General features: G+C 45.5%; 1 protein-coding gene across 5 annotated transcripts in view; it reads left to right on the forward strand.

The window, feature by feature from the left end:
* Positions 1-249: 249 nt before the first annotated feature.
* Positions 250-27203, forward strand: part of nrp2a (neuropilin 2a) — a 69526-nt gene continuing 42572 nt past the window's right edge. For 4 of the 5 annotated variants that reach the window (XM_086148143.1, XM_086148144.1, XM_086148145.1 and 1 more), the window contains exons 1-4: positions 253-1001; positions 9488-9665; positions 17275-17456; positions 25213-25443. In XM_086148143.1, the coding sequence (XP_086004269.1) occupies positions 926-1001; positions 9488-9665; positions 17275-17456; positions 25213-25443 (667 nt within the window). In that variant the 5' untranslated portion in view covers positions 253-925. Of the gene's footprint in view, positions 1002-9487; positions 9666-17274; positions 17457-25212; positions 25444-27203 lie in introns of all 5 variants that reach the window. The other variant, XM_086148147.1, reaches the window with a different exon arrangement.

A 27203-nucleotide genomic window follows, 5' to 3' on the forward strand; every position in this document is an offset into this window, starting at 1 on the left:
TCCTCTTCCTCACACTTTTAGTGGGCTCCCAGTTTCTGCACCGCAGCTCTGCAAACAGCTGTGGGCCAAATTCTGTTCCCACTCACACAATGTGTCTTATCTGTGGAGGAGTGCGTATCAATGGTTGGATCTGTGTGTGTGTGTGTGTGTGTGTGTGAGTGTGTGTGTGTGCGCGAAAGAGAGAGAGGGCGTGCACGTGCGCTCTGTCTTCCCTCTGTAATCGGTGACCGCCTGGAGGGGCGGGGCCAAGGCGCCGTGACTGTAATGCGATAGCTCACACACACACATACACACTCACACACACTCACACACTCACACACACTCACACACACACTCTCTCCGGATACTGAGCACACGCCGGCGTGGGAGCGGAGTGCAGTCACAACCCGAGTCGCCGCCGGAGAGAGACGCGCACGGCGGAGCCGGTTCCTTCTGCAGTGGGCTGGGAGCGCAGCGCCTCTCCGGTTCCTCCGCACTCTTGATATATTTGTTTTTGATTTCTTCATTTTTTAAGTGATTTTGGAAAACACCCCGGGCTTCAGTCTGCGGGTGGTCACCGCGGACCCCCCCCTCCCTCCCTCGTACAACGCGGGATCTTGACGCGCCGTCCGGCCGCCGGAGCGCAGCGGGTCCTCCCCCTCCAGTCCGGAGCCGCGGCCGGGACCCTCCGTGTCCGTGCCTTTCGGATGGACCAACCGCTGCATGGCGAGGGGAATCACAAACACCCGAAATATACCCGGTGACGTGTAAATGTCACGGGATTATTGAGCTAATTTAGTTTGTTGTGGATTGTTTGTTTGTTTGTTTGGATTTTATGGGAGGAGGAGGTGGGAGAGAAAGAGTAGAATCTTAAAAAAAAAAAACAACCTTCGAGGTGGAGAAAAAAAAAACTCAACATATTTCCGAGAAGTTTCCGTTTTCTAAGATGGATTTTGTTTCATCCCTGGTTGGATTTTTAATGGCGATGTGTCACCTAGCGCCGAAAGTCCGAGGAGAAGAAGGTGAGTTTTACTTTTTACTGTTTTGCGTTTTATACAACATCAGAAACGCGTATGTTTTTAAATATAACAATGATCCATAAACGGTGAGTGGGAATAATTAAAACAGTTTTAAGATTATGCCTTCATTCAATATTTAAAGGAGAGTAAACGGTGATCTGGCCCAGGCTGAGTCACTGATGACCGGGCTGTAAATGATCACTTCAAACTTTTTATTTTTTGATATAAGTATTTTTGAATTGAAGTTTTTAAAAGATATGTCTGAATGCAGTGTCACGGCGTGAGGGAGTGTTTTTTTTTGCCGCAAAACTGAACCTAACCTGCTGCTCGGAGGCTCGGGGGAACCGGTGACTGGTTTCAAAAAACCGTGCGTAAAAGCGCCGGGTCCACGAACACCGCCTTTGTTTTAGTCATCTTCCTCAAACACCGCTTCTTCTAGACCGTCTCTTATGAGTGTGTGTGTGTGTGTGTGTGTGTGTGTGTGTATTATGGAGGTTGTCGTCCGCGGCGTGGAGCCGTGGATGTCCGGCGGCGGCTGCGCCCCGGCGGCTCCGGGTGGCGGCGCGCCGTCAGAGCCGAGCGCTCCGAGCGATCCGGAGACAACACCCATCCTCCTTTTTTGTGTCCCCACCTGAACTAAAACCCACCAGACGAGGGGGAAACGGTCAGATCGTGATCACCACGTTACCGCGGGAATGACCGGACGGTTTGACAAAACGAGAGAAAGTGTAGGCGCCGGGGTGACGCAAGGTCACGTGGTCCGACGCGCCGCCGGGTTGCGAGTCTTGCAGAAACACATCAACCGGAGTCAAATGCGGAAGAAACTACTCCGTTTGTCAGTTTTTGCCTTTTCGGGAGAGGTTGTGAGTGGCTATGGGGAAGTTAAGGATTTGATGTCCTTTCTCCACTCCCAACACCGGCTGGACTCCATCCGAACCCAGATGGGCTCCTCCTCTTCTCTGGGCTGCATTTAAAGCGGACTGTCATCTCTCTCTCTGTATGTGTGTGTGTGTGTGTGTGTGTTTACTGGCTGCATGCGCACCCGTTGATCAGAGACAGATGTGGGCCTCTTGGCCCTTATCAAGCAAGCAAAAAGCTGAATCTCTCACTCTCTTTCTTTGCCTCTCTCTCTCCCACTCTGTCTCTCTCTCTCTGTCACACATACTATTTCTTTCTCCCTGCCAAGACAGTGCACGGCGTGTCACTGGCCTTCACACTCCCCCCACCTCCCTCCTCCAGAGCCACATTACCTTCAGATGGATCAGGGAGGGAAGAGGGTACGGCGTGGGGACGGGAACAGGAATACGCAGAAGGGTGTAAAACATTTCATTAAAGCTTTTCCAGGGCTGGGGATGTCTGTGCCGAGCTGCGATGAAGGAGGAAACAAGTCAGAGGGAGGAAAGATTATTAATGAAACTGGGTGTGAGGGGAGAGGGCAACAACAAAGTGGACTGGGGTCACTGAGCGAAAAAAGGGCACCGGACGGGAGAGGGGAACAAATCCCTGGGTTCAAAACCAGCCGAGGGGTTCGGAAGCCACATTTTCGAAACGCAGAGACCGATTTCTCATCGCCGACACGCTTTCATGGAAAATATGTCATAAATTCGTAAACGTCCTATCCTGTTTTTTCAACGAAAAAAGCCGCGCGCCCCAAGGCATCTCAGCAAGATGTCTCGGTAAATGTAAAGATTCGTCGCGGTCCCGTCGGCAAACGATCCATGAAAGATATAAGGTGTCGGGACAGTTTTTCAGCCCCCCCTCATCAGTTATACAGGTCCCTTTTCATGTCTTAAAACCACTTTGCTGCGAGACTTCCACTCCACTTGTGGTGTAATCACAATAGTTTGACTCGGTGACATGTACATTAATTACTCATTACCGCCGGCATTAATATTCAGGCCATTAAGCAGCTCATTTGCATGTTTATTGAGTGGGAGGCCTCGCTGCCTCGCCGAATACGTGTTGTCATCTTCCAGAGGTGCATCGCTTGATTCACTTATTTGTTTATCAAGCTCTCCGCTGATCTGTTCTACTTTTTATCTATTTTTTCACAACCCCCCCAGTCTCCACCTATCAAACTATTTGTTTTGTTTGTCGCGTCTTCTTTTTCGTCTTCCCACCTCTTCGGCGTTTTTCGTCCGAGACACGAAAAACAAGGTCGACCATTAGCATTCATAACCAAAGACAAACAATGCAATCTGTTCGACGCCGCTCAGGTACTGGAGTCGCAGGCAACAGACCCTCTCTCTCTGGGAAAGAATTAAAAGCAAGGGCCTCCATAAATTAAATTGAGTTCTTCAATTGGCTGCGTTTGGGGGGGTCTTAAGGGGGACGAGGTTGGGCAGGAGCAGGAGGGGTCCGGACTTGTCAAGAAGCGAATCGTTTTTGATTTTACCGTCATCCAAAAGTCGGGTTAAAGCGGGAAGTGTTTGCGAAAAAGCACCTATTTCGTCGGAACTGCACTTCACAGAAAAGTGCTTTATCTTTCCCATGCAGTTACTTCTGAAAGCTAAAGGTGGCGGGAGGGATAAGTAGGGGGTAGTGAAACAAAATCACCAAGACTTTAGCAGCAGCTCTTTCCCTCTCTCTTGACGTTCCCTCCACCGCTGCTGGCGCCACCAATACGCAGAAGCATTTAAAATAAAGCATCGGTGTGTTCTGCAGCTAAGATAGAGATGGAGGAGGTTAGGGAAGGAGACTCGATACCGGAGTCAGGTACTAGTTGAGGATTATACCCACACTGTTGCCCCCCCATTACCCTCCACCTCCCTGTGAGCACCAGCAACCATCTGTTTACTCAACTGATCCATTGAACCATTGATCACAATGGTCAGCACTGTGCATTTAGCTGATTAGCGTGGGGCACTTATCCTGTTAGGGGCGAAAGTCGAGAAAGAGACAGGAGGAGAAGGGGAAAGAGGATTTTTTTTTTTTTTTTTTTTTTTTTTTTTAAATCCTCTGCCTTTGTTGGGGCTTTTGTTCATTCTGAATGGGGAGAAAAAAAAATCCCCTTAAAATATTTAGCACAGTTTACTGTCCATCTAATGCTTGTTTGTTGCTTTGTGCCTCATGGTTTTTTTTTTTTTTGTTGTTGTTGTTTTTTTTGCTTTTTCAAAATATCGTCCAGGCATTTGGCAGTGATAAACTTTGACTCATTCGAGGATTCTTTTTAATGTATTGGGCAAAATCCGTTGGAAAATGTAGATAAGGATTTATTCAGTAGGTAAACATCGAGCTTCGTCTTAAGCTGAGAAATTAGATTCTTCCTGGAAACTGCTGTTTTTGATGATACCCCGCCTCTCGTACCAGGCGCCGAGACTTCTTTTTGCATTAAGTGTGAATTTTAGACTCAGTCTCACACAGAGATGCACTAACTTCCTCCACCACACCTCACCCACAAACACACACACACAAAAAAACACCATTGTTCCATCTGGTCAGGAATGCATTAAATCATATTGCCGATGAAAAGCGAATCTCTCTTCTTCATCGTCGTCCTCATCCTCTCCCCGGGTCCACTCTAGTGTAGAATGGTTGAGATTAAAAGCAGTCGGAGAGACAACCTCTGCTGGATGAGTGCGGCCCACTCTCCCCTCTCATTCCCTCACTCTGGGTGATAGCACTTTTTAATTAAGGTGGGGGGGCTGGGGTGGGGGAGAGGGCAGGAGACACAAGGAATGATGGAGGGATTTATCAGCGCCTCTCCTCACAGTTTCAGCTTATCCCGGAGCATGACGCCGTACTTCCCAGATAAGGAAGCTAATAGAAAAGAGACTTAAGGCACACACACACACACAAACGTACACTCATATATATATATAAATACATCACTGAATATGAGCTAAGACATGCAAATATATGCACATTTTTTTTTCAGATAATGACGATAAAGGCAGTGGCTGAAAATGCACACACAAGGAGGGATTTTAATTAACTCTGATTGCACTGGTAGTGTATATGCTAACAATAAAAAAAATAGCAGCCTTTCGATGCATCCACAACGGAACTGCGTTCGTTTCATCTGCACGGAATAATAATGAATGCAAATGCGGGCCCACGCTCTTTCACATGCGGGAAAAACTCAATGCAAAGTGGTGACAATAGTCTCATTGAATGAAGTTTTAGTCTTTCTTAATGGAGTTTTAATTTTGTGTGTGTGTGTGTGTGTGTGTGTGTGTGTGTGTGGGAGACCGTAAATCACGGGGCTTGCTGGCAGCTCCAGGGTGCTTCCCCTGCTGCTGAACACTAAGCTTTCTCCCCCCTCTGGAACTTATCGCTCATCAGAGAAACAAACAATCATCCTGGAAGCATGCACAGGTCTCGTGGTGCCGTCGCAGCGCTTTTTAGCCGGACGGGAAATGCAAATGAAAAGTTTGGATATTGTGGCAAGCTGGGATTTAGCAAAGTGACAATCAGAGTCAAGGATAACTTGCTCACAGGATTATTTTTAATTCAAGTCAACGAACAGGGGAAACCTGGGGGGGGGGCTTTCTCAGCACTAACAGTTAAATTTAAGACTTAAGACAACTAACGGTGCAGGGTAAACACATCAAACACAAAATTGTACAGCTATTCAACAATGGAGTTCTTTAGCACAGAACTGCGAAAAGCTCCCAACAACCTTCATCATTCACAAAGGATTGTGGGGTTCTGCCAGCCAGTCTGCAATATAAATGACCGGTTAAGGAGGACATGGTCTGGCAGTGTTTGGCATAATTGCAGAATTTACTGTTAAATTACGATGTAACATTTTAGTGAAAAATGGTTGAAATTGCAGAGTTGAAATTTTATTTCAGTGATGCCTCCTTTGCAAGAGGAAGTTAAACAAAGAAGAACCGTTTGTTAATCTTGGATGCTCTTTATCTGACCCAACCCTTTGGTCCGTATTACATCCTCAGTGTTTGCCTTCTCAGACTGTTGGCAAATATGAACCATGTATTTATGTTCCCACAACATGGAGACTGTCTGACACACACACACACACACACCCAAAGTCTACCTGTGCCAGCTGACTGACAGAGGTTTCCCAAAGGGGTCAGTGTCTACAGGGAGCCACTGGATAGCAGGCAGTTCTTAATGAGGCTGTTCATGCTTGCTGTGTAGCGCACACACACACACACACAAACCCAAAAAACATACTGCATTTCCTCTCCTCTCGCACACTGCATCCTTTTTTCTCCTAAGCCGCCGTGTTTCTTCTCCCTCATAACCCTTTTGTCATCTCTTTGCCTGTGGCTGTCACACATCCTCCTCCTCCTCTTCCTTTTGCTCTACCCACCTATCATACATCAACTCCACCCACTGCCTCCAAACCCTTCCCTTTCGATCAATCTTCTTCAATCCATCTTTTCTCTATCGCTCCACTGTCTCTCACTCTGCTGTCAGTCCACTCATCTCCCCTCCGTCGCCGGTGCCGTACTCCTCTCTCTCTCCCTTACCTCTTCCATTTTGCCCCACTGTAATCTATTCTTCCCTCCTTTCTCCTCTTCATCCACTATCGGCCATTGAATGCTCGGCCCGAGGGAAAAGTGTTGAGGCTGCAGGATTCTCCCCTAACAGCTTAATCTGCTGAGGCTCCTTGTACTGATAGCCTCCTGCACCATTCCCTCCATAGGCTTCTGAACAATGGCTGTCTGGACAGCTAGAGCAGATAGAGAGCAGCATCTTGTGTGTGGTCTTCTGTTATTTTCTGCCTTGTCTTTGCCACCCCACTTATCTTTTTGAAAATTTTTTATTTATCTTTTTCGAAGCCAGTGACTGACAGTCCCTGTTGATTTATTTGTGTGTGTCCTTTTGTAACACATATCAGTGACAGCCAGTGTGTGTGGATGTGCAGAAATGTTCATTTTAGCCGGATATGAGTGTCTTTGTATACTTGTGCAGTAGGCCCTGTCTGTTTTTGTTGGTGTGGGCGTCCCGAGTGGAGCACACACATCCAATCATCATTGAGATGTATGTGTGTGTGTGTGTGTGTGTGTGTGTGTGTGTGTGTGTGTGTGTGTGTGTGTGTGTGTGTGTGTGTGCGTGCGGGTGTAGGCGTTTCTCCATTCTGTTAACAAAGTAAGGAAGCCATCGCAGCTCTATCAAATGTCAGAGAATCTTAAGTGTGCCTTTTAAGCACAATAGGCGGCGGAAATGTCAACACTTGAAGGGTCTATTACACTTCAAGCCTTTGGTGCTGTTTTCTTTTTTTTTTTTCTTCCTCTTTCCTCTTCCTTTATTGTTGCTTTCACAGAAAATGTGAAAGAACCCCGACGAGGATATCAACCCATTTATGTCAGAAATAGCTTCAGCTCTGCAGCTGAGTGGTTAAACCCACCATTTAGCCGCGCATTGTTTATTGCTGTGCACAATACGTTTACGTTTCGTTGCCTGATAAAGCTGGGAGTTGTTTCATCTCTGCTCCCGTTTCCTTATTTGGTCAAAATGCTTATTGTTCATCTTTCTCCATTTCAAATCACAAGTTTCCCAATAGAGAACTACCGTAGTCACATTTGTATTGAGCGATATACTAGTGTTTTATGGTGTACAACCAAACAGAGCAATGTGAGCTTTTACTGGCTGAAAAAATGGGTAAATTCTTCGAGTGAACTCAAAAATAATCGAAAAAAATGGCAAAGAAAATAGCAATACGTATTCTCCAAATGTTCTGAAACTTATCAGATTATGAAAGTAATGAAAATATTGAGTTATGTGTGACGTGATAAATGTTGGTACTGTGAAAATCCTCATTCTTTTTATGTATCGCTAAATCCTAATGCAGATATTTAGCGTGGTAAGCAAACTGCTACCCACCATCCCCCTATTCACTGGTAAAACCCAATAATCTAGCCACATTTAGTGCAATATATGTTCCTTTTGTGTGTCTGCATGTGAGCTTGTGTGTTTTGCGTGTTTGTACGAGATAACGCAAAAAAAAGGGGGCTGTCATAGCTGTCGGGGAGCACACGGAGAATAGGCACTTTGTTGTCGCATTAGTTTCTCATTACAGAGTTGGGGTGACCCCCGAACCCCCAGCAGACAGGCCGTCTGGGTGTCACTTCCTGCCTGAGCCCACGGAGCGATGCCATTGGTGGGCTATTGTTCCTCAGAGAGCGTGATCGGATCAGAGAATGTGTTCTAATGTTTGCAGATTGGCTTGTCGGAGCAACAATTACACTTGGAGAACGCTCCCAACGGGGAACTAGAGAGATAAGAGCCTGGGCGTGGAAGAGGGTGAAAAAGGCTTCTGTATGTCTCACTGTGTGTGTGTGTGTGTGTGTGTGTGTGTATGTTTGTGTGTGTGCCTGCACCACACATGGCAGTGATGATGTTTTCTAGTTTTTTAATAGCCCATGCATGTTGTCCCATTCTGCATTGAGAAACCACAATGGAGATGCTTTTCCAATTTCCTCCCGACTGGTGGCCTCAATTGCTCTCTTTGTTTTACTCTTCATCTGCTACTCATCACATCCACACAAAAGGGAAACCAGGTAAACGAAGATGCCTCTTCGAATACTGGTTGTCAGTTCGATGCGGGCAGAAAGGGCAGATGGGGGAGTGAATCTTGGTAACTTTTCAAAATTGTTCTTAAAATTTAGATTTTCTCAATATGTGCTGATCAAAACCATGCCCTTGTTAAATAATTGGTGACAAACCAGTTACTTGGCAGTCAGTTTTTTTTTTTCCTCTGCTCTCACAAAGATTAGCAGCAATGGAAATCTGACACCGGGTGGAAATGCTAATTTCCTTCTGATATTTTGTTGCCGGTGTTCATAACTTTTGTGGCACGCACAGCTGAAGATGCACTCCATCACCAGGATTTAAAAAGACAGACCGGAATAAATCATGGAAAAGTAAAAACCAAACTATTCTTTAGTAAACACAAGAGACGATTACCACATGCGGTTTCCGACCTCTTTAAAAAAAGGCTCTCAAAACTTTCTCTACCTGCTGTGAGAGATACGGTGGCGGAGAAACATAGCCTTGAGTTTGCTGGCAGCTGAAGAAGAGAAGCCTGCAGAATGAAACTGCCTTTCACTGTGCGCATGTTCCTGCACTGACCTCCAAGCAGACAAATTTACTGTTCACACGAAATAATCCAAAATCATCCAAAACATAAACACACATATATATAGTGTATTATTTGCATCTATTAAATGATGGTCATACAAATTTTCCATTTTATTTCATTGAGCTAATAATGCACAAGAGACACCTTACTCCCCCTGCATAATTTAACATAGTATAATTCCTTTCGTAGGTGGTATTTATTACTTCCTTAAATTATTACCAAATAATTTTATAATTACTTAACTAAGTATTTCCTTCCTGCCTGTACTGTTCATGTTTCTTCTTGTCAGTTTACTGTCTCTATTGCTGTCCGCCTGGTGTGAAGGGGTGTGCAAAGTAAGAATTTCAATGCATTGTCTGAATCACTGGAGTCTTAATACGGGTTCTGATTTTTAAAGAAAAAGTGGTCTGACGCCGATTGTGTCTTCCTACCGTAGGGTCTGAATGCAGGGGCATCTACGACGCCAGCGAGGCGGGATACATCACCTCCCCCGGCTATCCCTTTGAGTACCCCCCTCACCAGAACTGTCAGTGGATCATCACGGCGCCCGAGGCCTCACAGCGCATCGTCCTCAACTTCAATCCGCACTTCGAGATCGAAAGGCTGGACTGCAAGTAAGACGATGGGGGCAATTGAAGCGTGAAGAAAGGGGTGGGGGCTAGGAGAATTGGGGTGGGGGGGGGTGCGCACATTTGGTCATAATAATAAACTCGGCAAACCTGTAATTTCACCGGTAAGAAGCTCTCGGGGTGTTATTATTCTGGCCGAGCAGTGATGCGAGTTGGCATTTTCATCATCAACCTGCCCCGAAAGCATTTGTATTTCAAAAATGAGTAATTTCCCCTCGAATCAAACTGATTTTTTTGCATATGAAAATAATGTTTTGGCACGTGAGCCGTTTTGGATTCAACAGGTCAAACAAAAAAGAAACGTAATTATAAGCTTTCATTAGAAAACGAGGCCATTAAGAGGACCAAGATTTCCTTTGGAAGCGTGTATTTTTCAAACCCTCTCTTATTTTGTGTTCACACCATTAAACGCATAATATTTCGGATGCCGCTGCGTTTGAATTTGAGATTTTGACCTTTTCCTCGTCGCTTTGGGCAATTGGTCCCCAAAATGGGCCCATCAGCTGCACACAATCACGGATTTCAAAAGTTTTTGGGCTGACATCTAGGATGAGGAAAGCTTTGTCATGAGGTCCTGTCAGATCAATATATATATATATATATATGACGATTTTTCTTTTATAGTGTTAACATCCCCAAATTCTCAGATCGTCTTTTGAATATCTCCTCTGTGCACATCTAACAAAATATTTGACATTATAAGTGCGATAAAGGAGTAACCCCCCCCTATCAGATAGCCAAAATGCCAAGCACTGTCCAAACATCCGTACGGCCAAGGGGAGCAGATCAACAGGTAGGACAGATGAAAGAGAAGATTTCTGTTGGATTTGGTCGGCGAGGGGAGATGAATAGAAAAGGAAGGGGAAGCGGCAGCGGAGGAGGAGAATGAGACCCAGCTGTTTGGATATGACTGTGTTGGTCAGCTTCCTTTCTCAGAGACATGAATAATCCAAATCATATGGTTCTCCATTGTTTCTGACCACAGGGAAAGAAGGAAGAGGTTCCTCTGTTTTCCAATCGTTGTTTTTTTTTTTTGTATCCAAAGTCATGGGAGGGGGATTTGAAACAAACACAGGGAGAATAAAAGGTAAATTCCAAGGTTAATAAAGTCAAATGCGCTCATTTACTTTTTTTTTTTTTCCTGATGTGACTGTTCACCAAGGAGGAGTGTTTTTTTTCTTGTTTTTTTCCACCATTGTATCATCGGCAGGGTTTTACAAACAGTTGTATCACGTCACCGCTGCCTCGATGTGATGTGTCCTTGTGAGGGAGGGCATTTCACAGCAATAAGTGAACCCCCCCCCCCCGTTCGACTATGTCAACAAGAAAGCGCGCTGGACTTCCCCGCGTTCACGTTGAGGAGCTTCTCTCCTGCTGATAAATCGTTTCTCGCAGCCCAAGGCAAAGAGGAAGCAAAGGAGGAGAAGTAGGAGGGGAGAGAGAAAAAACTGAAATGCCTCTCTTCCCTATTTCTGCAGAGATTTTTATGAGGATGGGGCTGTCTCTCTTTTTTTTTTTTTTTTTTTTTTCTCCACTCGCCTAAAGGGGCTTGAGGCCTTGGCTCGCCCTCTAACATAACACATTCCCACTCGTTCTGCCCTCTCGCTGTACGTTCGAGCGTGGAGCGCAAAAGAGCGTGGGCGGCGGGAGGCATGTGGGAGTACTCGGCAAGCATCTTTTTTTACACTTCACGATAACAGCCGACGCTCACTGTCTCCGCACACACACAGTCGTCTTACAGGCTCATTAGAGGAATAACGGATCGTGCCAACATTTATTTATGCATTCCCTCCATAGGTAATGCGTTTGCCCTCTGCAGAGGATGGATTTCCCTTCGGGAGGCTGAAGCAGCAGCGAAAAATGGAAGCCAGAGTCGAGCTGGATGTTCCTCGTCTTTCCATTCTGTAATGCTTTTGCTCTCTACACACAGACGGCTCCAAGCCCTGTGGCGCTGTTATGGGTTGCTTCCCCATTTTTTTTAGAGTAGGGAGTAGATTTTTGCATGTTTTCACGCTCCTCTCTTTAGGTCGAGGGCGAGAGAGAAGCCGGAGGGGGCGCGGAGGTTTAGGGCCTCGTCGTCTCGCTCGGTCCCAGAGAAATCCTGCGTGACTGCAGGGATTACCCAGACAGCAACGGGCAGGGGGTGGGGAGCGGGGTGTTACCTGAAAGACACACTGCCGATGCGGTCCGAATCTCAGATCGTCAAAAGCGAGAAAAATATACGGCTATAGCAGCCATGTGCTTTCAGTAGATAAGTTTAGACATATAGGTGGATCAGCCTGCTGCCTGCCAGTATGAGAGCGCTCATCAGTCATCTGAGTTGTCTCCCTCTTCAAGAATTCAGGTCCTTCTGAAACTCAACAGAAGTGCTTAGTCAGCCTGCGCATGGCATCTGATCCCTGGCAAAAAGGTCCAGCCGTTGAACCCCGTCTCTTCTCCCCCCCCGCACCTGAAAGAGTTCAAACAGTCACCCGCTTGGACGATTTAGCGTAGCCGAGCTACGGTCCCGCCACAGCAATCAAATCGGTCGCCTTTATAGAGGAGCTCTATGTCTGAGGTGGCACTTTAATTCAGGATTTCATTTCAGAGGGTGGGGGGAACGGGGGAGGCCCTGTGCCAAATAGCTCTTACCTCCAGCCTGCCAGGCGATTGATGTGAACTAAATGTAATAAAGGCTAGATGAAATATCAGGTCCATATCACTAATGCAATCTGCCATCACCGAGCCCCAAGATGCTACCTAGTGATATACCAGGAGCTGAGGAGGAGGGTAGGACCCCACCTCTATCCTGATCCTCCCATCATTTGGTTTTTCCCTTCTTCCTCTCCTCTCGCCAGAGGTGTTTTTTTTTTTTTTTTTAACACTTCTACAATGTCAAACATCAAAAATGTAAGAATCACAAACACCCATGTAAGCACACAAATACATGTTCCATAAAACTGTCATAACTGAAAATCCATTCCCTTCCGCCCATCTTTTTCTTAAACCTGTCAATTCCATTTCATTAGTTTACAGTGAGTCTCACAGTCGCAGTCCGCACACCCAGGGAGCCGGGGGCGGGGGGGGGGGGGGCATTGAGGTGTCAGATCAATGTCTGTATTCCGCTTGTAATTAAAAATCGATACATGATCAGCACTGGTTACTGTGTGCGAGAGAAGAGGATGAAGACAATGAGGGAGACGGCGAAGGATAAGAGAAGAAATGGGGTTGATGACTGGAGGGACTTGTTCAGTATCTGTCACTGAACGCCGTTTTGCCAGCATTAAGATCGTGTTTGTGGCTTCATAGATCTGTCGATAACATATTTTTGTCGGTGATGGGGAAAAAAAATGATAAAAAGAAAGCGTATAAACCAGAAGTATCCGCCATTCTCAGAAGTGTTTTTATTTATTGATTACTCCTGCTCATCGGAGACGGAAGCATATAAGCTATCTGTTAAAAAGATTAGGGTACCGATGTGTCAGTTCTTCCCTGCTGTTTAAGATTTAAAAAAAGAAAAAAAAAACAGGATCTCCGGTGAGATCTGGATAAAAAAAGGAAGCAGGGGTAGGGAGCTCCGCGGCGTATGCAGGTAGATGGTGGTCCATTAAAATGCATCCAGCTGGAGCCGCTGGGTCACAGCTGCAGCTCGAACAGCCGCCGTAGTCTGATGCCTCCAATCGATCGCCGCGCCCGAGGGTCTGGGGCCGAGCCCAGACTGTCTGTGGTCAGCGGTTTGGCCCCCGGTCAGCTGTAAGTACGGACCGGTGATGGACAGCGCAGAGGGGAGCAGAGGCACGAGGAAGACCAGGAAGAGGAGGGCTATTTGTTTTGGGCTAGATTGAAGATGGCAGGCACTGCAGATCTGCAGGGACTTTGCTCCCAGCATCTAGTTAATATTTCAGAGGCACTTATGGTTTATTAGAGTCCCCTTCGAGGGTGGGCGGGGTGTAAGTTTTGTGTGTGTGTGTGTGTGTGATGTAAAAATTAGGTATGTGTCTACTGTGAATCCACTCCTCTCATGTCTGCTTCTGTGCATCTCACAGTCACAGAGTGCAAGAGGACAACAGTTCTTTGTTTGCCAGAATATAATTCTTTGGGTTTCAGTTATCCAAATTTGGAAAACCGGGGGGGCAAACACACACATGCAATTAGGCAGAGAGGAAGATCATTTAGACACCAAGCCTCTGGTGTTAAAGCGAAGCCAAAATCACTGATATCCGGAAAATGCTGCAGCTTCTCTATCTGTGTGAATCAGAGGAGCTTGACGCAACTGCAAATTCACAAATTCAATGCTCGTCTCTGGCGTAATTTAGAAATTATTTCTTTTAAACAAATTGCGATGAAAGACGATATCGAAAATGTGTGTCTGGACAGTGTTGGTTAAATGAGAGGAAGTAAACCTGATTTAGACGAAATAGATGTTAGTTCAAGATGAGCAGTTTCATCAATGTCACACAAGTATGTTAACGAACATGAACACACAAACACACACACACACACAGTGTTTGCAGATGTGCATATCTGTGCTGAGATGCTGATGCCTCCAGGAAGCATCCGTGGTCCCCAACAAACAGCAAAAGGTGTGAGAGGCAATTAGTAGTTTTGACAGAATGGCGGAGTGATATATGAGAGCAGAGGAAGAGGGGACATGTCTGGACCAGTGCGGAATTACTGGCCCTGGAAGGTGTTTGTTTTCCTAAACTCTCTCATCCAACTCCCTCCAGTCTTGGGGGGGGAGGGGGTCTGACTCTCAGACAGACAAGGAACAGGGAATGGGGAATTGATGGTGTCAGACATTGATGGGGGGGCGGGGGGGGACATCTCCTAATGGGATCTGGTGACTATGTGTGTGTGTGCACACACATGTTAGATGGAGTATGCGATGCTAATGCCCATCTTCAAGCGCATGTGTGTGTGCAAATGATTTATGTGTATGCACAATGTCCTGGAATGCGTTCAAGTGTGTGTGTGTTTGAAAGAGACGGACAGAGGGCTCTCACGCGTCAGGCCCTCATGCATGTATTCATCAGAGCCTGGGGAGTGGCTGAGCGAACAGGTCAATAATCACATCTGAGGAACACTCGCTCACTGACGCTAATCCATGACAGGAGAGAGTGAGACCGAGAGAGGGAGAGAAAAAGAAAGATAGAGACCCACTCCAAAATCAATTAAAACCTAATTAGGCTCTCAGCTCTTTCGCAGGCCTTTTATCCATAGTGTTGGCGAAACTGCGACGGGAATGCACTGGCGTACGCGCATGTGCTGGTCTACGGCTTATGTGAAGCATGTAGGTCTATTTGTGTACTTGTTTGCTGGGTGTATGTTTTGAGTGTGTTTTCCCCAAGCCTGTGTCAGTTACAGCCCTAAGTAGGTGTGCTCGGGGATAGCCGCAGCTCTTACAGGCTCACCGAGGGAGCTCACCACCAAAGCCATTACGATCACCTCTGTAGGATGCAAGATTATAACCATGAATGAGAAAATGGGACGAGTGCTTTTTTCAAATTTATTTATTCAATACAGTAAGAGCTCTTCAGGTCTGCTTTCCGGCTGATGCCGTTGACTCAGTTATCATGTACATTTAAGACCCCGTGAAATGTGAAGTTACAGCGTCTTTAACCTCCGCGCTGAGATTTTTTTTTTTCCCGGTACGAGGAAAAAAAAGAATGTCAAGAGTATCAACGGCTGAATTTTTTTTTCATTACTATATACCCACGATTTAAAAAAAACACTGAAATGTAATTGTTAAAGTGTTTGGTTGCTGTTGAGATACTGCTAGTTGGAATACATTAGTGGTCTTTGACGTTGTGGAAATGTGGCAAATTGCAAATGGGGCATTTATTTATCATTTCTAGAATGTAGCCCCTCCCCAACACATTTATATGTGTTGGTGTTTTGATCCGTAAAGATATTATTAAATTATTGGCTTTTATCAGCGTTGGGGATATTAGAGAACTACTGTACCCACCGGTTTCAATGATGCCTCTTATGTCTTTCCAGGATGGTCGAAGACAAAGTCTAGACGTGTCTGAGACCCGGAGCTGTCTGCGGTGTTTATCAGAATCAAACAGCCTGTGACAGTAATTAGTGAGAGGACGCCCTGTTGTCTTTTGAGGGCTTCATCATATGAACTAATTGAGACAAGTGTGATTGTGTGTGTGTATGTGCGCGCGTGTGTGTGGGGGGGGGGGGGGGGCTCTGTGAGGCCAGGAATCAAAACATTAGTAACAAAGAGACAGAAGCCTATATATTTTCAAGATCGGTTATGTCCAATTGCGTATTACGACATCTATTGATGGGAAATCGGATACGCGCGGGTGCAAACTGTCCCACCACACACACACACACACACACACACACACACACACACACAAACACACACGCTAAGTAAGATTTTTTTTTACAGCATAAATAAGCACAGCTGTGGCCCAAACAGGTTTTTTCTGTACTTCTTCTAAGTCCTCAACAACCTCAAATTATTACTTTTATGCCATGCGGTTCACCGTAATTCTCAGCCCTCTTAATCATATCAACAGAACTGAAGCTAATGCATCAACATTGTGTTTAATAGAAAATTATAGTTTGCGCTGTACACTCCGTTCCAGAGCCTTACAGCATTGTGTTTTGGTAAACGTCGAGCTTTTCCCAGAAAACTGCATATTTAGAACCAGATGGCTTTGCTTTGTGGGACAATAAAAACATTCAGCCCTCGTCTTCACACACAAAGACAGAAACGCAAGGCACTTGATATTTCTGAGGTTTTAATTCTATAATCCTAATTTCTTTTTTTTAAATCTAATTTGCTCCTTGGATAAAAACTGAAACGTGGCCCCAGCAACAGGGAGGAGTACCACGTGTTCCAAAGTCAAATGGAACTGCAGACAGATATGTGACTATATAGGAGACTATAATAGCCTGCTGTTCAAAAAAAGGGAGGAATTGAAAATTCATCTACTGGCAGTTAAATCTGCGATACCACCTGTGTCTCACTCATGCTGCCGGAATCACACACTCTCTCATATAGAGCAAGCTAATTCTGGATCAGCCAGGTGGGCCCTGCCTATCTCTCTCTCTCTCTCACACATACACTTATATGTGTATGTATACATACACTTATATGTGCATGCATACACACACTGACCCGACACTTAGGAATTTGCTTTTATTGTTCAGGGTCGGGCCGCCGGTCAAAGGTCATGATGACTTGAGAGCTCAAGCACGTGGAAGTTTAAGTATGAAGTCAATTTCCCGCTACTTTGTCTAGTTTCTGTGTCTGAACCTTATCGTGTGACCCTGAACGTTGGGTCGCTTCTTCACCAGAAAACACCCTTGTGTTCTTTCTTGCAGATGACCTCATGGTACGTCCACACACCTGTCTGGTTTTTATTACCCCAGTCCGTTGCGTAACCCCACAACATATCTTTCTATGTTTATCTTCACCCTGCTTCACTCTTTCATCCCTTAACCTCCCTTAATACCTTCCAGCTGTATTAAACTCAATATTAAGTTCTCTGTTAAATTAAAAGTAAGGATACCTTTTTAAGAGGGTTTTGTTGTTAAAAACAAAGAGAGAAAACATTTCAATACAACAGGAACTTCTTTCCTTGTTTTCCAGGTACGACTTTATCGAGATCCGCGACGGAACTTCGGAAAATGCCGACGTTTTGGGTCGGCACTGCAGCAACATCGCTCCGGCGCCGATAATCTCGTCTGGCCCCTCCCTCCAAATCAGATTTGTTTCGGACTACGCCCACCAGGGGGCGGGCTTCTCTCTTCGCTACGAGATCTTCAAAACAGGTGAGTTAATTGTGCATTATTCATTCATCAGATTTTGGGCAATGAATTATTTATTCATTTCAAGTAATTGGAAAAATAGATGGACTGATACAGAGTGCAAATTCCACTCTTGTGCGCTCAACGTGTTATCTTCATTCCAAACATTACAACTATTTTCACATAGCCAACATTTTTTTGCCAAATGTGCCGCCCTGTTTGCGATCTATACAAACAGCTTGGGTACAAAATGCATCACTCAGGCTTCACTTGATGTTCAATGAAGCTGATTGTAATCTATCCAAAGATCATTGATTGGTCTCAATCCCAGCCTGGGAGACGAGCTCGGCACATGCGTCGGTCTTGATGTTGGCCATATAATTAGTTACGAATGAACGGTATTGGACTCCGTTCTCCAATAAAAGTGTTTGTGAAACAGATGAGAAGGCTCTTTATATTGCATTAATTATTTTAATTGAAAAATAATTAAACCTGAGTATTTGATTAGATTTTGTGACATGAATGCCATTTCTGAATCCAATTGCTCTTCCTACACTTTGATTGACTGATTGATATTTGAGTCATTATGATTATTTTGGAGATTAAATCTGACAAAAATCATAGTATTCAGCCACTGCCGGAAACTCTACATTTCTTTTCAAAATTATTTCTCTCCAAATGTGCTGCTCACGCCGTGCCACACCATTGCTCAGCAGAAATGGCCCCGAAATGTGGGATCAGTCACCCCTGCACTTCCACGCGCCTGTAACTATTTGCATTGCCAGAAGCAGCTGGGCATGTAAACAAGGCTAAAAACAGCACAGCAAAAAAATGCTTTCGTAAACAACTTTAAGGCCACCAGAAAGCATGCGAAGAATTTAATTGGAGCAGAATCCACTTCCTATTCCGGATAATGAGCACCGCGGTGTCCGTATTAGAGGTTCTGAGGAGGCGGGCAGTGATGTGGAGAACTCTCGGGTCGTTGGACCAAAGGTTACGTTTTATGGGTAAAGGTGGATGTGAGAGGATTGATGAGGGTGAGTGTATACTGGAATGGAATTTTCTCGAGGCTGCTGAAGTACACTTCAACTTGTGCACTTCAGCAGGTGCGGTTGCAGAGGGGGTGTATATTTGCTTTGATGGTGTGTGTGTGTGTGTGTAGGAGAGGTGGAATGGTCGTATGACCTTAAGGCAGCTGAAAGATTTATACTCCAGTGAGTTACCAGCTGATTGTCTTTAGCCAGCTTGTCGGTACCCCACCATTCATTTATACGCTGGCTGTCAGCTCTCTGAATGTATCTCGGGGTGTTCTCTTAAATACCCATTTCAAACAGGTGAAATTCGAAATTAAGAATCACACATTCTTCCTTTAAAAAAAAAAACGTGGAACCACCCCTTCTCTTTTGAAAAGATTTTTTTTGTATTTCACAACGATGTGACCCAGATTTGATGTTCCGCACTGTTGCCACATCTTCTCCCTGCAAAGATGGTGTAATGATGGAGATAACATCATTCACACACAGGCACACACACACACACACACACACCTATATGTATCGCTATATGGTTGGAGGAGGAGGGATGCAGTTGCCATGGCTTTAACAGGATCCTGGTGTAAATTTAGGGGGTATAAGAGATTGTGCCAGTGTGTGAGCAGATGTAGGTGTCTGCCTGCTGCATGTGTGGGTGGTTCCACTCAGCTTGTTATGTGAGATTCTGTATGTATGTGTGTGGAGGCGGAATGACAGATGCGTGTGTGTGTGTGTGTGTGTGTGTGTGTGTGTGTGTGTGTGTGTGTGTGTGTGTGTGTGTGTGTGTGTGTGTGTGTGTGTGTGTGTGTGTGTGTGTGTGTGTGTGTGTGTGTGTGTGTGTGTGTGTGTGTGTGTGTGTGTGTGTGAGAAAGAGAGCAGGGTAAAGGGAGACAAACAGACACAGTGGGAAAATGATTGGGGTGACAAGAGACTAAACCAGAAAGGAATAGTGAAATTGTATGCATGATTGAGGCCATGTGGTAATTACTGCATTTGCACCGGATGCATTCTCCCTCATCATGTTTGTTTGTTTTACATTAGCGGGCCCAAACTACTTCTGACAGGGAACACATAGATCCCAGCTGATGTGCTAATATAATGTGTGTACAACACAACACAACCATTAGACGCCGTGCATGAGTGTTGTGTTATGAGTGCTTTTGAGTATAACTGTTACCTGATGCATGGAATTCTGAATATTTTGGATCAAGTGCAGGACAGGGTTTGAAAAACCTTTTCATTTTGGGCACTCCCTTTCAGTATTGATTTGGATCATCGTTTTTGCTTGAGTATGGAATCTAACCCTCCATCTAACCCTATTCTCTGTATCCTCCTCTTTCATACCAACTACCAACTATTTCCATAAATCTTCTCCTTGGTCTTCCTTGAAACCTCCTGCTTGGCTCCAATTCCAGCATCCATCTACCAATATATTCACTATCCCTCCTTTGTACATTACCGAACCATCCCAGTTTGGCATCTCTGACCTTCTCTCCAAAACATCTAATGTGTGCGTACAGGACACTTAAGATTGACAAAAAAGCTTTTGAATCCTTGAATCATGTGCTAGATAGACTGCCACGATAAATAATTTTTGATCCCTGCATAAAGCAGCACCATAATTGCACTTGTTTTAATTTTCTTTTTTTTTTTAATTAAATACACATTAAGTGTTACATCATGATCTCTGGGTAAGGTCATATAAATTCCCTAATATGGTACCACATTTATGAAGTATGATATTTGCCGTATATTGATAAATCCTCCAGCGCCAGTAGCGTATCTACAGTCCATGGATCTGCGCATCTATGTTTATGGGTGCCCGTTTGTTTTTAAAGGGTGTGTCCTACTGTAGTACAGTAGTGAAGATAAGAAGTGTGTGTGTATGTGCGTGTGCACACGCTTGCTTGCTTCTGTTCGACTTCCTCTGAGAGTAGATCTCAGAGGCTGACCCCACCATACTGTCTAGCGCTTAGACAGGGTGTCTGGTTTGGGCAGCTTGTCTGTGTGTGTGTGTGTGTGTGTGTGTGTGAGTGTGCGCGTGCGCGCATGTGTGCGTGCGCACGCCACTGCACGTGTGTTGGAGAGACAGCCGGAAAGGCAATTCTTGGCCTGATTTCAGGACCCAAATCTAATGATTAGCTTGTTTTTGTTTTTTTGCTCATTCAACCTTATTACATAAGCTGTGTCTGTTACTACTCTAGGGGTTTTTGGGTTGGACAGGCAATCTGTTTGTCTCAACATGTGTGTGTGTGTGTGTGTGTGTGTGTGTGTGTGTGTGTGTGTGTGCATGTGTATAATAGGGGGTACAGTGCAGGAAAAGCTAATTATTTTCAGCAGGAGGAGAGGCAGCCAACCTCTGACTTGCATCCGTTCTTCTACTACCCATCCACCCCTCCAATATTCTGCCCAAGGGCCTTAGAGCTGAGAAATTACCCCTGAACAACATCTCTCCAAAGGAACCCCCTTCAATCACTCCTTCATCCCCCATCATCCACAAATACGTATGCCTTAATCCTGCCGTATAGTGCATTACTCCCATCCACCTCCCCTCTTATTGTTGTGGCCTACTTTGTTCCCACTCATGCGTGCTTAACCCTTTATTCAACCCGAACTACCACCCCCGTGCACCCATCCATCCCTCATACACTTTCATTTACACACAGTCACGTGCATCTGACGTTGTTACCACGGCTACAGGGGGAAGACTTGCCAGCAAAGGCACCGTTTTTTCCCAGTTCCCCCCAAAGCCCACCACTAGCACAGTAGAGGCAGATAACACTGTGACCAATCCCAAGGAAAGACCAAGCCGGGGAGCTCTCGAGGCCATCAAGTCTCCTCTGTGACCGCCGGTGACCGCTGCCACGGCATCTGCACAGTCGCAGCAGGACTGTAGCCGGAGGCGAGACCCCCCACCCAAGTGGCAGTCGTAACTTTGGCCGTGTGTGTATTTCTGACGCGATTGCAATGATTGGAGTCTGACCCTTGCATCTGTTACTGTCATGTTTACTCCCTCTTCCAGGGTAACACTTGAGCGATCGACGGCGGAGACAAATTAAAATCGTGATATAATAAAGTGGATGACTGCAAGGAATATTTAGGACTGATAAGGGATAAAAGAAAAGGAAACAGTAATAGAACAAATCATTTGAATCAGGCACAGACTGCTTGTAAATAGGATTCTGGCATTGGTGTGCCATTTTCCGTTAAAAAAGGCACTGGATGAAGGCTGCGTTCCGGGAGAATTACACAAACGTGAGCCGTTACTTTCGCAGAGCGTTTTACAACATACAAAGTGGCCACAGACACTGGGTATAAAAAAAGGGTCATGCCTCAGCATAGCAAGAATGCTCTTTATTTTTGTAGTTCACAATGCTATTGTAGAGTCTCCATGCCTCCTCAGACTTGCATTCACACCGCTGCTCAGATGCCATGAAAGGGATTTTTTTTTTCATCAAAGTGCTCGAATTGTGCTCCGGCAGAGTTATTCAAGAGATCTCTGCCAGCCCGTCCTTGTATGTCAGACGGAGAGGGGCGGTTATCGAGCCGAGAGAGCGATGACGGTTTGATGTGCCCCGAGAGGTGTGCCCTCGGCAGGGGGTTACGTGGCGCAGAGGATGGGAAGAAAAGACGTCAGTTAATTAAATAAGGACGCGTAAACACCGACCTCACACATTATTATGGCGAGGAGTGGGTATGAGCTATGGGTGGAGAGGAAAAGCAGCAGGCGAAGGGGTTCCCCAATAGTACAAGAGGAGCTGCTACTACAATAGCTACTTCTGTATGTTTTTTTTTCTGCCCAGCAACTCACCCTCTCACCCCGCCCCCTCACACCCATACAGACATACATTTACATCACGACTTCCCCCTTTTTCGCCGGAAGCCAGCTCCTGACAGATGACAGCTCATAGGGCGATGCAAGCACCAACCGGCATATCAAAAGTGTGCGTGCGTGTGATTGAGATGAGCCAAAAGGTGACAGAGGGAGGTACGAATAGAGACTTGTTTTTGGCGTGTTCATATACTGTGAACTAATGAGCGCTAACGAAAAGAGGAGGTACTCATGCATACGGAACCCCCTGCGACGCACACACAGACAGCGTAGTCATCCATGCACACACCGCTGGCGCGTGGCAGAGTCGAAAGTGCGTCTGTCTGAAGACAGACCAGCGTGTTTTGAGGCGATGGCATCAAGCTGTGCATATATCTTAAGTTTTCAAGTGGGGGACACTCCACGCTGTTAAATTGTGACCTAGTAAGAAACCAGGCCAGTGTGTTAGTGTGTCTCACACATACTGGGAAGCTGTCACACACAGACCCTCACCTTCAGACACACAGGAGACACATACTGAGAGACAAATATGCCGGCAGCTAAAACCATGTGTGAGGTCCTCCGTAACAGACAGACATTTAAATAGGGCCGACTGCGAAGGCACACAGTCGCATGCCATGTGATTCATAAATACCGAGTCTTCTCACAAGCACGTCACAATCACACGCGTGTTGATATTTTCTCGCCTACGTGTTCGCCTGTATTTAAACCCGTCAGTCACATTCTGCGCCGAAACACGCACAACACCCAGCGAGTCAAGAGGATGGAGGAAATGACCATCAGATCCCAGCATGCAACGGCCTCTGGGATGGAAAGTGATTTGTCATTTGATGTTGAAGTGCACGCGAGAGTGGAGACAAGATGCGAGGTTACCATCAGTAAGGTGCGGCAATCATGCGTGATTTGCAAATGCATGTGAATTAAGACGGACAGAACGGTTCTAGGAACAACAAATATGAGAGCGAAGTTGCTACTGCGTTCATGACCAGCGTGGTGGCGATATGGCTGGTACTGTCATTTTTTTCATGGGCAACAGCTGGCCAGTGACCATGTTCATTTTTAAAAATGGCGTTCCGTATAGAGTATCTTGCAATACCCGTGGCTTATGAGTTCCACCAATCACCAAGCACCTACGTCATACGAGTTCAGTTCAAGATGGAACTGTAAGAAGACGCCGCCTCGGAGTAGGAGCTGAAATGGTTCTGGGAACTGAGGTCCTTGTTCCTATGCTTTCCCAAATACACCAGAAAAACAGCCTGAGTTCCTACAGTGGGAAAGCAAGTTACAGGTTACAAAGTACTTGTGGAGAAGTTATTACACGCAGTGATAAAAAAAAAAAAAATACTACAATTTAGGATCATTTTCAATACAGAGAACACAGAAGGGGTGGTAATTTGCAGAAAACTGCAAGAAAAACACGACAAGTGTCTCAGAGTTTCTTTTTTTTTCCTTTTGCCTCCAATTTGATTGGGGTCAGTTCTCTGCCATTATCAAGTGTAGACAGGGGAGAGCCAGAACAGCCCCCCCCCCACCCCAGCCCACCCCTCAGCTTTTATAGGGCCGCCTGATAATAAGGACTGGTGCCTCAAAGGAATGCTGCTGGAGGAATGTGCTATTAGTACGTCTGCTCTCCTTACACAGTTTTTATGAATCAGTATCTGCCACATATCAAAACGTCAGGCTTGCAGTTCTCTTTTCACTGTTGACCAGATGCGGCTCAGACTTGCCAGGTCTGAAAGACACCGGGAGTCCCCCCACGCCCCTCTCCCCGAACATAACCCTCCCTGCCTGCTCTCGAAAGCGATGGGAAAACATTTAGCAAACGGGATGTTTGCTTGTATGCTTGGCAGTCGTGAGAGGTTGAGCGAATGAAAGACGTAATTGAATGAATGATCTCCTCTGAACCATTTCAAGTATGAAATGTGTGAATCTTATAAATGATATGGTGACAAAGAGGGCCATCGGCTAATTTTCTAATGCCACAAACACCGACCCGAATGAAAAGGCAGCGCTTTCACATTAAGATTTATCTCTTTCGCCCCCCTAATAGGCATATAATGCTAGATAGTGAAAATAAATACGACTAAACAGGCCAAGCTGTTTATGGTCAACATATAAATTTAGAGAACCAAGAGGGGGGGGTCAGTTTGCTGAGACGTATGACCGCCAGCCTCCTCCCACCCTCCCTGACATGTCGGTCCATGAACACTCAGCCGTGACTCAGGCTCCCCGACGGGCTGTGGAGCAGTGGCTGATGGGTAGATGATCTGAGCCACACAGCTGCCCACGCTCAAGGTGAGCCACCCGGGGTGCATACATCTACATGGTTAATGAAGAGCCGCTGCACTGGGCTCGGTTAGAACCATTACACAACATTTTGGGATGTTTTTGAGTGTGCAGACCACTAAGTGGAACACTGGGAGGAAGAAAATATAAGAATATTGATTTCTGAATATACAAAGTAGAGAATTGGCCAAGCCTCTCTTCTCTCTCTCTCTCTCTCTCTCTCTCGCTCTCTCTCTCTCAGACCTGGCCCAAATGGGAGTATAAAATCACAGCAAATCGAATATTTTGTTTTATTAAACCTTACATATAAGACAATTTTAAGCCAATCCTTTATGACGTAACACATAGCTTGTTCTCAGTTTCTGTCATTTTTACACATTTATTAGCTTTGAACACAGAGGACTTCTCAATACTGGAGCAGTCTAACGTTTTGTGTGTGTGTGTGTGTGTGTGTGAGTCACTTCGTGCAGCGTATATTCCAGTCTTTTGTCAGTGACGAATGACTCTCTGGAACACCCTCTACAAGTCAGATGAGATATCATTATTTGATCGATTGTGTTTACTCATATCTTCACTTTATGTGACCGATTACCTCTCCACTTCTAAATAGCCTCTTCTTCCATCCTCGCAGGGTCAGAATTCTGCTTCCGCAACTTCACGAGCAGCTCCGGCATGATCGAGTCGCCGGGCTTCCCGGATAAATACCCCCACAATCTGGAGTGCTCCTACATGATCATCGCCCCGCCCTACATGGACATCACCCTCACGTTCCTGACCTTTGACCTGGAGAACGACCCGTTGCTTGTGGGGGAAGGTGACTGCAAGTACGACTGGCTGGACGTGTGGGACGGCCTGCCACAAGGTGAAAACACACGTGCGCACGTATCGGGAACAATGGTTTAGATAGAAAGTTAAACACGAATGTGAGTACAGTGGAACCTTGACATATGAGTTTAATTTGTTCCGTAACGCATTTTGCTCATCAAAATGAATTGAGAGGCTGTTAATCTGTTGCCGGCGCCCCAAAAAACACACTATTTTTTTCTGTTAGGTGTGTTAAAATATGAAAAATGTACTTTATAAGTATCAAATAATGTATAAAAAATAATAATACATAATTTTAGAGAATGTATAGAAATAAACAGATTTTATTTAGTGTATTTAGCTTGAAGATTGGACAAAAAATCGACAGTGGCATTGGATGTTGGGAGTTTTTCATTTTGCGCTCTGTCACTTAACTTATGCCACCCACTCTGAAAAGATTTGGAAAAGACTTGCGTAAACTATCATCTCACATCTAAAGACTAGTTTTTAGGGCTTTAGAGAGCAGGCTCAGACTAAGATTTTACCAGGACTGTGAATCTCACAGGGTCATTACAACTACAAATAGATTCTTTCAGCAATTTTTTTTTTAACCACGCAATGATTTCAACGGGTATTTTCAGAGCCTCTGCTATTTCAGTCCATTGCTTTTCCTTCTCTACTTGGTTGTGATACGTTGGAGCGTTGACATCGTACAAGCTGGGCTGTCCTGCCCACAGCTTCATCATTCACTCCTCTTCCTGGATGTTCCATACTGATCGGGCAGATCCCGATCATCCATAGCACAAAGAAATGGCGTCTTTTCTACCAATACCGCTCTGGCGATTGTTTGTCTGCCGGGTTTCCTTTTTCCGGTTTTGTTGGAGCTCATCTTTTGGTTTATAATTGTGTCGCATCATAGTCAAGACTGGAAGACTTGCAATAATATCACACATGTTTGATATTGTCATAAGCTAAAGACTAGGAAAAAACTGATCTACGACTGCTCTTAGACTAAGATTACCACCCCGTAAGAGTCTTACAGCACTGCGCTGCGACTTGTGTAAGACTCTTAAGATTTTCTTTCCGCCTTTCAGTTTCAAGTCTGCAACTGTGCAAATCCTAAGGTGTAAGCCCAGTATTACTCGATATACGCTTAGTGCTACAGCGTACTGCTAAATGTAACTTGTTCACAATGCTGCACTTTATCGCTCAACTTAATTTAGCTACAGTCATTGCCAATCCTCTTTTTTAAAATGACCAAACCAAACTGGCTTTGAGTGACTCTTCTGATACCATGCCTGTTGACGTCCCTGCTGTCTGCTGCACCAAATCCCCCATAAATGCTTCGTGCCTTTTCACCGATGCTCTCCGTCGCTTCATGGCCATGTCCACAGCGCAGCCCACCTCGCTCGTGTTTTTCACGATTCTCGCCGGGCTACTTACTGGCGGCGCGTCCGACTTCACGGACAGCAGCAGCCGCGCTGATTTCAAACGCTTGTATCGCAGTGCCAAGAAATCCACTGAAGGATGGCTTGCATCTCAGAAAACTTTAAGTACTCGTAAGTAAGGGTTCCATTATAATTCAGTTTTGGTGGAAGCCAGTGCTCGTTGGCTTTCCTTATATTTTTTTAAATCACATAGAGGAAATATTATTTCCCCCTTGGAAACTGAAAGTGCTGTGATACCCCCAAGGAGCAGCCCTTCCCTATGCCCCTCTTCCCTTTCTATAATATCAGCCCCTTCCTATCCTCCCCCCCGTCTTGCCTCCTTATCACCTTCGGCTTCCTTCCTTCCTCAGGCGAGTGAGAGTGAAGGCCG

The sequence above is a fragment of the Fistularia commersonii genome, chromosome 6 (genome assembly GCF_037954325.1).
Source record: "Fistularia commersonii isolate RoL2024-O1a breed Wild chromosome 6, RoL_Fcom_v1.0, whole genome shotgun sequence".
Lineage (NCBI taxonomy): Eukaryota > Metazoa > Chordata > Actinopteri > Syngnathiformes > Fistulariidae > Fistularia > Fistularia commersonii.